The sequence below is a fragment of the Dromaius novaehollandiae genome, chromosome 2 (assembly GCF_036370855.1).
Source record: "Dromaius novaehollandiae isolate bDroNov1 chromosome 2, bDroNov1.hap1, whole genome shotgun sequence".
NCBI lineage: Eukaryota > Metazoa > Chordata > Aves > Casuariiformes > Dromaiidae > Dromaius > Dromaius novaehollandiae.
In genome coordinates this window covers 55,417,130-55,433,248 of record NC_088099.1, presented here as the reverse complement: position 1 = coordinate 55,433,248, position 16,119 = coordinate 55,417,130, and the positions used below count along the sequence as shown (strand labels likewise).

Genomic DNA, 16,119 nt, shown 5'->3' with positions numbered 1-16,119 from the left:
CCAATGAGACAGACTCCTCGGTGCACTTTAGTAACCCCTGGCACAACACCAGCCCTGACTGTGAGCGCCAGGCAGAGCGGGGTGGACAGACGAGCGACCGTGGCCCGCTGGGAGGGTAAGAGACTTGCCCAGGGTTGCACAGAAACTCAGAGGCAGAGCTGGGGTGCAGCTTGAGCGCTGCAGTGCCTCAGGCCTCTGTCGTACCTTTACAGCTGCCCTTTCTCTCATCCACAGTTTCCTTGATTTAACTACTTGGACGTGTTCCACCTCTGAAGTGATGTCATTTTAAAAACGTTTAAGTATCTATCTTGACTTCAGGCAGGGGGAAGACGATTTTAGCCTTATCTGGGAGGATAAAAAAAAGAGATAAGAAAACCTTTAGTCGTTGTGCTGTCAAAGCAGGATACGATCAGGATTTTTCCAACCTGACAGACAGCTGAGGGATGCAAGCAAACACTCGCAAAGCTGGGGAGAGTCGAGGTGCCCAAGCCACGTCCCAAACCAGCCGCTTTTGCTTTTCTCCCTTTGCTGCCCTTACGCCAGCAGCTGCGTCTCCGTCCCTCCGATTCGACTTCGGCAGAACTGAAGTTGTGGTAAAACAGCAGCGTGGGAGCGCGGCAGCTCAGCTCCCCCGGGCTCCCTCTCCTCCAGGCGCGCTTGCAGAGTGCAGGGGCAGAGAGCCGAAGCCCTAGCCGCTGGCTGAGCGCACGAGTCACCAGCACCAGCAGTGTTTTTCTTCTAATTTCTGTGCCCATCCTTTCCAAGTGGAAAGCCTGGTCTAAAGCCTTAGAGAAACAGCCTGAGTTTTCTGGTATTTTTTTCTCTTCCGTGCTCTCAAGAGGAGGAGGGCAGAGGAACGAAGGGAGGAGGGGAAGGGTTTGTGGGTTGTTTTTTTCTTTTCTTTTTTTTTTTTTTTTTTTTGCAAGACTAGTTGTTCAGGGGAGTGTCTTGCCTTACTAATGCTGAGTGGCTCCAGCAAGGACTGTGGTTTAAGGTCGTTAGTCATCTGCTGCTAATGCAAGAGACGTGGGAGCGCAGAGGCAGAGCCGTTCACGCGAGCCACCTGGTCCTCCCAGGCCGGCAGGTTGGGAAGAGGCAGCAGGGGCGACTGCAAGTGGGGCAGCACGAGCGGCCCGTGGCTGCCTGGGCATCCCGGCCCCGGGGCGCGCGGGAGACCCACTGGGTGGGCATGGGAGGCTGCGGGACCGTCCCCGAGCGGTTTCCGAGGGGGGCTGAGGGGTGCTGTGGGCAGGGACCCAGGAAAGCCTTGTGCTGTGAGCATGGGATCCTCCTCATGTCCAGGGAGGGGGGCAGGCCTGTGGGTCTGGACAAGAAGCTGTCCCTGCGTTATATATAAGTATATATGAGCATATAAGTACATCTGAATATATAAGTATATATGAGTATGTGCATCCTTTTTCCTCGAGCTGCTAATGACACAAGGATGCAGGATGCTCTCTGAGCTTGAAGGAAATAAAGGTCCATGTGCACTCTCCCCCTCTAATATTTTTTTTTTTTTTGCTTTCCTTCCTTAGGATGAGAGGGTCTAGACAGATGTTTCTTGATTTATTCTGCATCCTCTGTCTCCCACTTCTGTTGTCGGCTGTGTCTCCCTCCCCTTTCACCAGTGGAAACGCCCCGTCGGCCCCTTCGCTCTTCTCTGGGGTGCACAAAGGACACACGTGTGTCGGTATGTATTCAGGTTATGTTTGCTTGCTGAACTAGGTCGTTCGTTACTACACTTGTGAGCAGAGCATTGCTATGCACATCATAAATCACTCCTTTATCTATTTCAACAGCTGTACTGCAAAACATGCGTAGTCTTTGGTGAAATAATCACTGAAGATTTTGCAAGGAGAGCATGGGGTCTGGAACGATTTTATGATTTTGTTTTTTTCACTGGCTGCTTCCCAAAGTTCATGTTTTTGCTCTGCAGGAAATGGTGCCTGAAGTGGTGGCTTTAGTGTTTGGAGGTCTGGGAAGTGGAAACAAGGTGTTACTAGTTCCTAATATTTGTTACGGTTCATCATGCATTGGGTTCAGCTGCAGGAAAGTTAGGTTTCCCGTAGCCTCACCTAGGTCTCCTCGGTTATTTCATTTCCTGGGAAACTTTCCTTAAGGAGTTTCCTGCCTTTGGCTTGGCCTCTCGTGCACATGCGTCCCTGCATGTCCCACACGGGGAAGCCTGAGGGAAGCAGGGTGAGCTCGTGTTTCGGCAAGGCCTTAGATTTTTAATGTAAATCAATGTATAAAACATACATCATTTAACATTTGAACATTGACATTATCAAACATTTCATTTTTGCCTTCTGTTAGCTTTTCAAGGCATTTTTGTGCTGCAAACACAAATCCTGCCATGGTTCTCCATGCTTCAGAAGGAACTATCTCCTTTCAGCCTAAAATTATTTTTATCATGGCTCAAGGAACACAATTAGAAATAATCATTCTGACAAAAAACGCCAGGTTTTTGCAACCCTTCCAAGCCAGCAAAGCGCTCGGGCCGTGTGCAGCGCTGCCGAGGCAGGGTGAGCTGCGAGCGAAGCTGCCGTGACGCTCACACAGCCCCTGCCAGGGCTCAGCCACAAGCCTGAAACCGAAAGCGAGCGATGAGGGAGCGAAACGGCTGCTGGGGGCTCGCCTCGCTCGAGCTGGCAGCAGCACCCGGGCTGCGGGACGGCTGCAAGCACGGAGGCAAACAGTACTCTTTACTGGCAGCATCCTTGCTCAGCTACGTTTTTAATGATGCAGGAAAGGGGATGAGTGTGCTCACCTGTCGAGTTTTCACACTGGCGGTCTTTGCATTTTCAGTGTGAGCGTTGTCTGCCCTTGGGGGCTATTTAACGTGTGCCTGTTACCCCAGCAAGGCTCTCGGTGCCTAGAGTGACTGCACAGGGCGTTCAGACCTTGCCTTGCACAAGACGAATGGCATTTGCTTTCCCGCACGGAGGAGCCGGTGCCGGCCCCGTGGCCGAGCTTCCCACGCATCCCCCTAGTTGAGAGTCGTCTGTGCTTCTCTCTTTCCATGGACAAAAGAGGGGGAGCACCGAGGAGCCGGCGGTTGCACTCACGGCAGTGGGGAGCAGGGGCAGTGGCAGGCATTCGCACTGCTGTTTCAGTGGCCAGAAAAGGATCCCTTGGAAAAGCAGAAATCCCCTCAGAATTGGTTTCTTCTTCAGGAGAGAGAGTGTGATTTCCTTCCAACAGCTTGACTGCAGATCCTGTTAGCCCAGCTTTCTGTTTGGGAAGGCATCGAGAAAGAGCCATAAGAGATTCCTCTATGTCTTTTTGGGCAATGTAGACCGAGGCAGCGTTTTTACCGTTGCCTCCCTAGTGAGAAATGTTTATTGCAAAATGTATGGGAGATTTTCTTGGAGGAATGGACTTTCTCAAGCAAGTTAAGTGTTCGGTCAGGCGCCTAATGCTTTGAAGCTATTTGCCCTGGGGTTTTTGAGGGAAATGGGATGGCTGCACATTGAATAGTCGTTTCTGATCACTCCTGTGTGTGCATAACCTGCACAATGGAGGCTGTTACTACATTAATAGCTGATATCAGCCAGAAAATGGACAAAGTAGGAAAACCAAGAATTTTTTTTCATCAAATCTTTCCCCTGGAAGTGTCACGCTTCTTCAAGAAATATGTAGAACTGATGTAAGAGGAAAGTGAAATGCAGCTCTGGTACCTCAGCTGAATATATATATAACTCGGTTGCTTCCTCCTTCTGTTTCCCTCTTAGACAGCATCTTCCGCAGTATAGTCTGGTCTTATAGGTGGAAGAGCCAGATGCTTCAGGGGATTCCCCTGCCGTAGCATGTCCTGGGAAATGTATTTTGGTTAGGAGTCAATATACAAATAAGAAATGGGGCTAGAGGAAATGAGGGTATACTTCCAGAGAGGAACCACAGCTGGCTACCCAATTCAAACTGCTTTTGGGAGGGGGGGGATGGTGAGAACATTTCTGCTTTCAGATTGCTTTTTTTTTTTTAAGGAAGGTCAAACTTAATTGTGCTAAAAAACTTTCAGACAGAACATTTTTAATCAACCCCATTAATTACAGAAAAAAAGTCACATCACTTTTGCTGAATTTTCCTGAAAAATTTGGCTGCTTCATTCAGAAAAAGTCTTTTCTTAGTTAACTTAGTATGAAAACAAAGCTACTTTCACATCTGGAAAGTGTTCCCACCTAAAAAGGGACTTAATGTTGCTGCCTTTTAGAACTGAATTGAGGAAAAGAGGGTGCAGGGACTTGATGCTAATCCTTCTGGCTACAAGATCAGATTAAGTACACTTAAGCTGTTCCTAACCATCTCTAGCCTGTTCTTAAATGTTTCTGATAATGGACCTTCCACATCATCTTTCTTTATCCCTATCTTCAGAAAACTTTTCCCAACATCTGACAGTTTCTTTCTAGCAGCAAAATTTTCCATCCCTGTGGCTGCTTCCTCATCCTGGGAGATGGACCACCTTCTGCAGCCTGTGAAATCAGCTCCAGCCCTCCCTCAGGGCCCTTGTAGGCTTTGGATGTGGTATCTTCTGCTGCTTTTTCCTTGCGGTAGATACAAGAGCTTTAGTGAGCTGCCCGGTATATACAAGTACCTACAAAGCTGTTTCTCCTTGAGTAAAGACTGTGACTTTTTGCTCGATTCACCAGTTTGGAAGCTGGACGCTAGGCTGGTTTTAGTTTCTAGTTTTGGTACTAACTGGCAGCATAGCTTAAGGGATAAACTCAGGACAAGACCTAAAAATTCTTTTGCTAGGAGCAGCCTGATAAATTCAATGGGAAATCCTGAGAACATGATCCTGTGTATTTTTCTTGCAAATATTGAGTATGAACCCTTTAAATACTCAGATCTTTGTTTCCACATCTGTTAAATGAGGAAAATACTGCCCACTTCACAGGGCAAGAAAAATGTTAATGTACCCAAGGAAGGAATAACAATGTTAATATTTCATCATATCTAAGATTATATTCTGCTGCTACTGAACCATTTTCAAATGTTTTATCCCCCCCTCAATTGCAACAGAGTCCTGTAAAGGGTCTTTGCAAATCATTCTGCTCTCTAGCAAAAATGGCTTCATTTAGATGTGGCTGAAGCAACCTCCCAGCTGGCAGAGGCTGCCCTGGAGAACCTGGGAAGGAATCACTGCATTCACCTCTCTTCAAAAGGGTGAAGAAAGGGAATTTGGTGAATTGTAGATCACCCAGTTAAACCTCGGTTCCTGGAAAAATTCTGCAATAGTTAATCAGACTTTCTCAAAACACCTTTCAAAAGCAAATATGAATAAGAGACTAATTGGGTTTATCCAGGAGAAACAGTGTCAGACTAACCTGACTGCCTTCTGTGACAGAGTAATGACCTGTAGACACAGAAGCAGCAATAGATGTTATAGCTTGGCTTCAGTAAGGCTGTTGGCACTACCTCAGCACTAATCTAATGACTGAGAGATCTATGACATTAATTAAGCTTCTACAGGGCAGTACAAAACTGGTGGATGGCCTTACTCAGAGAGTAATTACCAAAGGCTCACTCCCCAAACGGAAGGATGTGGAAAATGAGGTCTGTCTTTGACCTCCATTTTCAACATAGTACCCTTCCATCTTTTCATTAACCTGGATGATGAAACAGTCTGCTATTAAATTAGCAGCTCATATAAAGCTGAGATGGTTTGCAAGTACAATGGAGGACAGGATTAGCTTCAAAACAATCTTGGAAACTTGGAGCAGCTGCCTAAAAGAAAAAAAAATCACTTCCATCTGGGTATGTTGAAGGCACTTCAGCAGAAATAGTCCATTGCATGCAGAGAGGAGGAGGAACGGCAGGCTAGGTAGCATTCCCAGGGAAGGAGATCGGAGGTTACAGTGGAGCAATGATGGTATGCTGTCATGAGAAGGGCACACACTGCATGCACTGGGAGGTGTGAACAGAAGTTAGCTCTCAAGACATGCAAAGGAATCTGCTACTTTTCTCAGCTCTGATAAAGCCTCAGAGGAATTTCTGTGTTTGCTCTTGGGGCTGTGCATCAAGAAAGATGTGGAGTGACTGGGGGTTTCAGAGAAAAACAAACAGAAGCTATAAAAATGATTGAATAACTTGGAGATAATTAGTCTAGAGAAGAAAAACTTGAGAAAAGATGTGACAGCTGTCCTCAAAAGCATTAAAGGGGTAATCTGTTCTCCAGGTTCATAACAGATACAGCAAGAAATAATGGAAATAAATACCAGTAGGGACATTCAGGTTAGGAAGAAGGTTTTCTAATAGTACAGGTAGGTAAGCACAGTCATCAATTCCTGCAAAGGCTGTAGAAGCTCTGTCGTTAGAGGTCTTAACAGGTCTATGTCTATCCCCTCTCTTGAGAACGGTGCAGATATCATTGATCAGCTGCTGGAGTAGAGGCTTGTGTAAGATGACTTCTTCCAGGCTGGTTTTCTGCAGTTCTGTGCTGTGATTGCAAGGATCATTTGCAAATAGCAGAGTTTATTTATTTTCTCCCCAGCACCAGGCTGCCCCGCTCCTTTTGCTGATTAACTGTGGCTGCCCTTTTTGGAATGAGGCTATTAGTCAGGGAGCGCTCAATACACTCGGACAGCAGCGCTTTCCATCTTCTTCACTAGCTAGCTAAGATGCTGTGGGTCAGCAGCTGGAGAAGGAAATTTCACCAACTTAGTGCTGATATAATGCCATTCTCAGCAACCTTTGTGGTTGAGAGAATGAGAATATACTTCCTAATATACCTAGAAGCACCTTATTGAAACATATTTTCAGTGCTGATTACGTTAAAGAATGGATGCTTTGAAGTTTTGCAGCAGTATAAAATGCTAACTTCTACCTATGCTGCTTTGTTTAATAGTCAATGTCATAAACAGTTTGCCTCTGTCTAGCAGTGCGTGAATGCAGGGATGAAAAATGTTGTGTGGAGCAGCACCAGTGGTGTTCAGAGTTCCCAATAACTTAACACAATGCAACATGCCAAAGGGATTTAGAGGCTTTTAATAATTATGCTCAGACAAAGTGGCAGTGCACATATTGTCTAGGGAGGCCCTGCGACAGAACATATAATCTATAGTTCAATGAGTACTGTAAAAAGGCCATGCCCAATATCAATGTGGTACCACGAGGTATTTTATTCCAAAAGTCTGGGGTCAACTTCAATTGCAGCTGCACCATTGTCGGGCTGCAGAACCTCTGCTCACTTCCCTGATGTTGCTCAGCTGACACAGTGGAAACAGCAGCAAAATTTGGCCTGATGATCAGTAATAAATACCAAATGTGACTGTAGCATTTTTCCTATTATTATACTATAGACTGAGAAAACACAGGCATGTGAGTAGTGTGACAGGGATACTAAAGCAACTGTTTTCTTTGGGGATTTGCACTTTTAAGCAAGAAATGGTAAAAATCACCCCAACTCTTATTGAAAGGTTATGGCTATAAAATGCAAATATGTCTATTGACCACAATAAAAAGTTATGCTTAGTGTACATGCATACCTACATGTATGTGTGTGTATATGCAGACTCATATATATATATTTATGCATATGTAGACTTGGGCAGTCTTGTAAGGTTTACACCTGTGATACTTGCCTTCAGTATAAGTTTTTCTTTGATAATTTATTTAGTACTGATTTTCTGACTGGTTGCTGATTCCCACAGCATGTGTACCTCCCGTGCATGTTCATATGTTATCCCTATACAAAACTTCAGAAAAAACCCTGCATATATTTAAGGCAATCATTTTTAATGATTTTAGGAACTGTACATCTGAAATAATTTTTAGGCATTCAGAATCTTAAAATGGTTTATCTTTGGGACAAGGATGAAATTATCCACATAGCTTACTCTTTAGCACTGGACAAGGGAATAGTCCCAATGTCAAGAAATAACAAAACTTCCCCAGACATCATTCAGGCTCCAGTAAGTTTTTAATACCCTTTCCTGATCTGGAAAAGAAAAATCTGTTAATGGCACATGCACACAATTTTTCTATTAATTAATGCAAAAAAGCATTACCATTGGAAGTGCCTAGGGTTATAGATTTTGTTAAATAAGGCTCTTTAAAGTGTAATGTAGGAAATGCCAGGGATATATTTGGCTGGTAGGTATGGATACCAGAGTCTTCCACTAGATGGTAACTGAAATTTCTGTACCAGCTAATCTGCATCAGAGTCCTTGCAGGGTGTGTTAAGGAAACAATAATGAATGAACAGAGCTCTTTGAAATTAGGGGTCTGAAGTGACTCTCTACTATTGCATGAACTGCAGAGGGGTGAGCAAAAAAAAAAAAAAAAAAAAAAAAAAAGTGATAAATGATATTTGCAGGGTTTGCTAATTTTGTTTCCATGCTTCAGTACACTTTAAATACTGCTAGATTGATACTAGTATTTCAAAAATGTTTTTACCCGGTACACTATATGCAATTTTATACACTGTGACTGGATTGGTAATACTGTACCATTTAGCATTTCCAAGATATTTATGACTTTGGGGGATGGGCAAGTTTAGGGTGAAAAGGTGTGCCAACATATTTGAATATGGATACCTACAATTGTATTCAGTCACAACAATATCTTTATGAAATACATTAACAGTTAATGTAACTGGAATGGGAAACAGAGTCCCTGTTAAAAAAAAAAAAAGAACTTTTATAGTCAGATTCCTTTCTAAATTAACTTTCAAAGCAATAAGTCCTCTGGATATGCATGGGAAAATAATAGTCCCAATTTCACGTATACAGTTATGGCCTTTGAGTCAAATATTACCATGGTGTAGTGAAATCTTCGGGTTGTAGTAGTTCTTTGAAAGAACTAGCTCAGTGCTCTGAAGCAGTCAAAAAAAGCAAAATGGATATTAGGAAGTATTAGGAAAGTAATCTAGAGTGAAAAAGAAAACATCTCTATGCTGTAACATTGCATATCCATGGTCTGCTTGCACAGGAATACCCATGTGCCCTTTTGTTCCTCAGAAGAGAAAATAGTAGAAGTGGAAGAGGATTAGAAGAAGACAACAAGGATGACTAAAGAAAGACTTAATACCTTTGTATTAAGTGGCATCGGAATGAGCATCAATGAAAGAGATGAAGAGTCTTCAGCAGGGAAACGAGATGACTGTGGTGGGTTATGAGAGTGGGCTATAAAACCATGAAAGGCATAGAAAATAAGGAATGATAGTTCAGTCATTTCTTTGAGTCCAAGAGCTAGTGTCAGAGTATAGAGTGGACATACTGCACTAGACGGACCAGTATGTCTTGCCTTGTATTTTTGGCAGGTGAGGTGTCTGCAGAGGAGGAGGGCTGTTGCAAATCCATTGCAGAATGCATGAGCTGGAATCGGAAGAGGAGAAAAATGCACACTTTTCCACCCAAGGTCTTACTTTCCATGGTGTGTGTTAATCAAAGGGGGTGAACAGGTAGAAGTGATCAACTCTTGTAGAACAAGAATATAAAATATTCCTGCACCTTTCAAGGATCTCGTTATGGTTTGCAGATGGAACGATGAAGTAATCTGCAGTTTTGAGGCAGACCAAAGTCCAAGGCCCCAGTTTTCTAACACAGAATTTAACTGAGGCTAATATCTCTATTGACATCAATCACAAGATCCCTCCACTATTTTTGGTTTCAGGATAGCCTAACATATTTGAGTTACAAAATACAGTAACTATTAGAGAAGCCTTTAACTATACACTATAGTCATTGTCCTTAAGAGAAATAGCCAAGACTTTATTGTTAATACCATTCCCAATTTTTTTTCTATAACCTTATACTCTTTTTTTGTAATGGAGTTGTCTGATACTTGAACAAGCATTACATTAATCATGAAGTACATTAGATTAAGGATAGCGACTCTAAATATTATGTCCCAGTTGAAATCATACATTCACAATTGCATATACAAACTAACTAGCTGAAGGATTAAGAATTTGTTTACACAGGAAAGTTAATTCAGATTAAGAGAGGACAGGAACTTAAAGCAGAACTGCATATTTCTTACTACCTCCCCATACCAATGCTCTTATTTCAAACAAGAATGTCTTGTTCCAGATTGAACTGGCACTGGGTTAGATGGATTGGAAGGAGACATTTTTATTCCAGAACAACAGCATCTGCAGTAGGAGTCACAATATGGTCTGGCACGCTTTGTAGACTGGCTCTAGAGACTCCTCAGCTCTACATGCTATTTTAAGAGATGCACAGGAGCCTATGACTTGAAATAATTGTCTGAAATGGAAGAAGCAAGGGCTGTGTTTCGGGAAAACCTTCATCTTCTATATAAAAACAAGAATGTGATAGATGGATTCATTTTTACAAGGGTCATGCTTCTACAGGCAGATATTAGAGGTAGAAATGGCTTTGCACCCGAATCTTTCCTGATTTTTTTGTCAAACTTAAATTACCTTTCCTTTTCTGAAACTCTGGACGATTAATAAGTAGGATTAGCTACTCCTTCCTGGTGCAGGAAGCAAAGTCAGCCCTCTCCTGTGAGCAGAACCAGCAGTCACCAGATCTGCTGCTGCTGCTGCCTCCCCATCGGTCGCGTAGTCCCCGTCCGTCCGTCGCACAGCTGGGAGGAGCAGCTGCCCTGGCAGCGAGGGAGAGCTCCTGGGGAGGCTGTTTTACCCCAGCATGTGCCAAGAGGTGCCTCAGCACAGGCAGGGAAGATGCCCCGGCAAAGGAGGTCACGGTGCAATTCTTAGCCGTGATATGGCGGGAGGGATGAGAAAAGTCTCCCACACCCAAGAGCATGAGCAAAGGATGATGTGGCAGGTGCCCGAAATCCCATTTAACAAAGTTTTACTCAGACAAATATATCTATAAATCTGAAACTTAGAGAGGCAGCTCTCGGTATCTAGACACTTCTTGACATCCATAGGTATAATTCTAATTATAGATTCTTTCAAACGTGTGTGGCAGGAGTGGATTAAGTTAAATAGTCTGCTCAGACTGCCGGAGGCTTCATGGCTAAGAAATGAATCTCTCTAGCTCTGATTTTATTATTGGGGTATCATTTTTTTCCAAGCCTATTGGAAATGTCATTTTATTATTAAACACTATTTTCAAATACATGGGGAGAAGTATTTCCTGACATGTGAGTTTTCAGATTACTGCTGCTGAGCAAAATGGTTATGGTTTTCTCTTATCTCTTCAGAAATTAATAGCAGATGGGGAAAAACTAGCTCTAAAAGAGACAGGCATTTTATTAATACCAGAGTCTAGTTTCTAATGGCTGGTGGGCGTTATAATACCAATGAATTTCTTCCACAGAAAACATCCTTCAGCCTGTCAAGGCATTGAAATCTATTATTAAAGCGCCACAGTGGAGTCAATTTCTTCAAACTTGTTTATAAAGAAAATCATACACAACTGCAAAAAATGTAGAGCGTTTTCAAACCTTTAAATACGAATCCCATCTACATTGCCTTACATGTACCCAACTCACTATGAGAAATAAATCACATCTAAATTTTTATTAAATTAAAAGCAACCAATAGTTGTTAATGACTGCCCAGTTTTGGAAGTGCTTTTCTACTGATCCCAGAGTATTGAAAAGCTTATATCCTCACACACAACATTATAAGTAATTAAAGCAAAGAGATTTCCACAGTCAAAGACAGCTGATTTCCCTCTGCCCTTTTCAGCTAACTAATCATTTTCCATTTTTAGCCAACAGTATTAAGACCCATTAAAGTCTAGCATAACATGTTAGTTTTCCTGATGATTTACCTATTTAGTGTGCAGTGAGGGGTTTTTTGTGCTTCTTTCTTCTTGATTTTGTTAGTGTGTAGTGACTTTTTATGCTGTAGCCAACAGCAAACTCTTCTTCTGCCACTAAATCTGGAGAGAGATAATATACAAGATTATAAATATAGTAGGTTTGTAGTGGTAGTGAGACTATTTGGAGTTAACATCAGCTTATAGACACCTCTTGAGGCTTTATCTATAGTGAAACACAAGAACTCGGGTTTTCCAGAGGATAAATCTGAATTGTTTACTGAGGAGAGCCTATTTTTATCCAAAAAACTGTGAACCTAGGTGGATTTGCCTCACGGTACTATAGCGAGCCTTTATATGTTCCTCCTTTGCCCTCCCAAGGTTCAATCCTTCTCTTCAGTAATTTACAATCTCCAGGCCAAAATCTGCTCCTGAGGACATGAGTCTAAATTAAAGGCTTTGAAGCCAGCAGAGTCGCTCTAAACATAAACGAGGGTTTCTCCGGGTACAGGCTATGGCAGGGCAAGGCAAGTGTCAGCAGACCCTAAGGAGTAAAGCGAGGTAGACCAAGGACATCTGATAAAAACCCAGGTACAGAGAGCAAAGAAAACAGCTCAGCCAGGCGACACAAATAGCTCCCAGGCAGCAGAAGGACATTACGTTCCTGGAGAGCGTTTTTTTCCCCCACACGGTACGAAGACTCTCCAAGTTTGGATTTGGAGACTTTGGCCGTGTTGCCTGTGGCTTAGGACACCTCTAACTGGAATGGCAGGATTTACTCCTTTGACATAGGGCAAGTTTTTCTTTATCTGCTTGTCCTGTGAAGCATAAAATGTCTGGAGTAAATACATTCAGGGGAGACATTTGAATAATCCAGGTGTGGTCTGCTGTACCCCAGACAGGGGCATAATCACATGATTAAAAGCATCCTCTATGTGACAGTAAAGACTAGTTTATGTGAGCAAACACTTTGAAGTTCAGCTCAGTGGGTTTTTCCCAAGTAGTCAGGCTGTTGTTGTTATTATTATTATTATTTATATTCATATAACATCTATTAGCCCAAGGTACTGGATTAAATACTTGACAAACTCAGCGATGACTCTGTTAATTCTCGTGTGAAGCAAACCTCCCTCTGGACCTGGTTCGATAGACACAAAAGCGTCTAACTGACTTAATCAACAGGAAGATTTTCCATTTAATTGCCAGGAGACTGTTCCATGAGTAGGGTTACCTGAATGATTGTTTTTGTGATTAAGAATTCTGTTTCTATTTGACAGAGCTGAACCAAAAATAGCTATCTTTTTTCCTTTATAGAACTTTGACAAATATGAGAAAGAAATTCATTTACATTCACTTACAGCAGAAAATGTCTTTTTGTGTTCCAAGGAAAAGTGAAGTACCCTGGCTATTTTTATTCTCAGCCCCACTTTTGAGATCCTGAGTGCTGGGCCAGTTTTGTCATTCAGCCTGTGGTTCAGAGACTGTTTGTCCGCAGTCCCCTTTTTCTACACTGATTCTAACAGAAGAGATAAGACCCTTTTGTGATAGTGAAAAGAGCATCCATGCGACAACGGCTGAGTAAGAGAGACAGGAAACTCTTTGCACCCCACCCTGAGACAAAACATTAAGCTGGCTGCTGAGCCTGCCTTTAGGATGAATAACTCTTAAGTTTAAAACCATTGTATCGAGATTCAGTGATGCTGAGCACTTCAGCTAGAGAGAGGCTCTTTTCCCTCCTCATCTGCTGGGCAAGGCTTATGTCCTTGTTGGGAGCCAGTCTCTCCTGGTGCAAGTGGGAGGGCTGACTTGGTATTTTGATTTTTTTATCAGGCCGACCTTTACACTGAAATAAAATCTCTCCTTACAGCGCTGCAGAGAGATTGCCCTGGATTAACATTTTTGCACCTGAGTTACTATAATTGAAAACAGAAATTGCAGAGTTTAACGTTTGCTCGTTGCAACAGCAAAGGCTAGAGCAAGCCTGCTCCAACACAGGAAATGTGGCCTCCCATTTCTGCTCTACCAGAAGCGCGGCAGGACCCATGACACGAATACGGGCTGCAGCGAGAGAGCAGTGCTCAGCAGTGGTTTGCAAGCTTCGTCACAGCAGTGCCTCCATCCCACAGAGAGCAAGAAGGTGCTGGAGGCGGGAGCAAGACTTCTTCCCTTGCTTTGTGCCTGGGCTTGAGATTTGGCAGTGTGGTCAGGCCACTCCATGCTTTAAGCCGCTCTCCTGGCATCTCCCCTGCCACAACACCCCTGCTCTCAGGTCCACTTCAGGCTACGTTTTGGTGGCTGTCTGCCAGCCCAGCTCCTCTCCCCAGTTAAGCATGGTCCTCTGTTAAAGCTGTTAACCTCAGTGTCATCTGTATTTCTTTCTCTTCTTTGCACCTTAACACCTCAGGGACTCCTGAACCAGGGTCTGCGAAGACCCACCACATCCTCCTTCGTAGCTTCCGTACGTTCCTGTGAGGGCCTGGCACAAAACAATGAGAGGTAGAACAAGCAAAGCTATTTCTTTTAGAAGATATCAAAGGCCTAGCTCCTTCCTGTCATTCCACTTCTCATCTCTCCATCTTCTAGATAGCAAGGTCTTCAGAGGAAGCTTGACCTTGGTAAGAGAAGAAAAGGAGATATGGAAAGAATATGTGGTTTTGTAGTTAAGACATCCTTTGGCCTTCAAGAAATCTGCATTTCTGTGTCACTTAATTTTTCTGAGCCTCCATCCCCATGGATAAAGCAGCCGTAGGAAAAAAGCAGGGAAAGGATAATCCTGTTTGTGTTTGTACATTGCTCACGTATGTTAATAATACAGCCTTGTAAGTACAGAGAGAGGCAATCCCTTTTAAGGTGTTTTTCAAGCATGTTTCAAGGATGTGCACCACTGTGTCAGCACCAAGTCAGTTCAGTTTGGGTTTTCTCTCTCTGAGGCCAAGTGTGTGGCATGGCTCAGACCTAAACAGCTGAAGTCTGTTGCATCCCCCACCGCCCTCTCAGACTGGGTGGCGGCATCCAAATGTGCTCGGGGACCGATCCCTGCACAAGCACAAGCATTGCCTGGAGCGAGTTTGGCACAGGACTGCTAAGGCTCACGCTGGCAATTAAATAGGAAACAGATGATCCTGGGCCATTTATTCCAGCAGGTGTCCTGAGCGCGCTTTATCCTCTAGTTTGGATGTCACCTTTGGTTTTATTTTTGGTCTTTATTGTTCCAGATAATTTTTTGCTTTGCGAGCTGTTGTGTTTAAATTAAGTGTTAATTGCTTGGGCTGGCACGTGGCCTTTTTTTGGTTTGGCTGGGGGATAGGGGACAGAGGGAAGGAAGAATGACTTTTTTCAGGGTTTTTTCTCAATTGTATCTGTCTTCATTTACTCTGTTCTTTTAGGCTGGCTAGAGGTAATGGCTCGTAGTGTGCTTTATACACCATTCTGCAGAGGGCTTTGAGTGGGGGTTTTATTTCATAAAGATGAGAAGTGGGCTTTTACCCTTGCAAAAAGAGTGGCAATTCCATATTATTTCCACTGGATTACTTTATTTGAGGTAGAACAGGTAATAGAAGATTCAAGGATATTGCAAGTCCTATAGCAAGTTCCAACTGTATCACCTCCTCTCTGATTTGCTACTTGATCCATAGGAACATCAAAGTTATTTATGTTGATAAACATCACTTTGACTTAATAGCACATAGGCAGGCGTACTTGGAAGGAATTTAAAAGCACTCTCTGAAGAGTCGTGCCAGTCTAAAAACCTAAACATTAATGCGCCTGAGCTTTGGAAAAAGATGGATCTACATCCATGTCTAAATGTTGCAGCTCATTTCCATTTCTAGGCTGCGTCAGAGCAAATCCTGAGATCTGAGACTTCTTGTGGGAGGGAGGAAACAGGGTTCAGCTATGTGGAACACAAAGGGAAATCTTTATTCAGGCTGCTGGAAATAGGCCTTCTGTCTCCCTGGTACTTGCACTATTTTATTGCCACCAGGGATACCCACCTTATTACTCTCAGGAGAGGCTGCCAGGTCTGACCGTTTTGGTCAGACTTTGCATCACCAAACATAGCTTCTTCATAAAATGGTGGAGCTGCTGCAGAGAGCGATAGAGAGAGTGCAAATGCTGGCTTACAGAGATTTACAGTCCTCTTAAAATGACAGGCTTATGGTCATCATGTGGATTTTGGATGATTGCTCAGATTGAGAGCAGAGTGAATTTAGGAGCTGTTTTGGCTTTAGAAAATGTGTGGCTGGGCCCAGAGGCCCCACACATGCCACCTGCCACTGGATTTCAGAAAAAAATTCAGGAAGAAACAATGCCACGGTGGCCGCAATGGTCAGTACTCACGTTCAGTGCTGTAAAAACCAGGCAGTTCTGCACATTCCTGTACCACTGGCATCCTTTCTTTGGTCTGATAAGTCACAAT

At 43.4% G+C, this 16,119-nt stretch overlaps 1 protein-coding gene across 4 annotated transcripts in view; it reads left to right on the top strand.

Moving 5' to 3' along the window:
• The window catches only part of AOAH (acyloxyacyl hydrolase), an 87,447-nt gene continuing 71,328 nt past the window's right edge, over positions 1-16,119 (top strand). Inside the window, exons 1-2 of one of the 4 annotated variants that reach the window (XM_026102151.2) lie at positions 1-115; positions 1,536-1,690. In XM_026102151.2, coding sequence (XP_025957936.1) covers positions 1,537-1,690 — 154 coding nt within the window. In that variant the 5' untranslated portion in view covers positions 1-115; position 1,536. Of the gene's footprint in view, positions 116-462; positions 812-932; positions 1,085-1,535; positions 1,691-16,119 lie in introns of those variants that run through there. The other 3 variants (XM_064506558.1, XM_026102153.2, XM_026102150.2) reach the window with 3 other exon arrangements.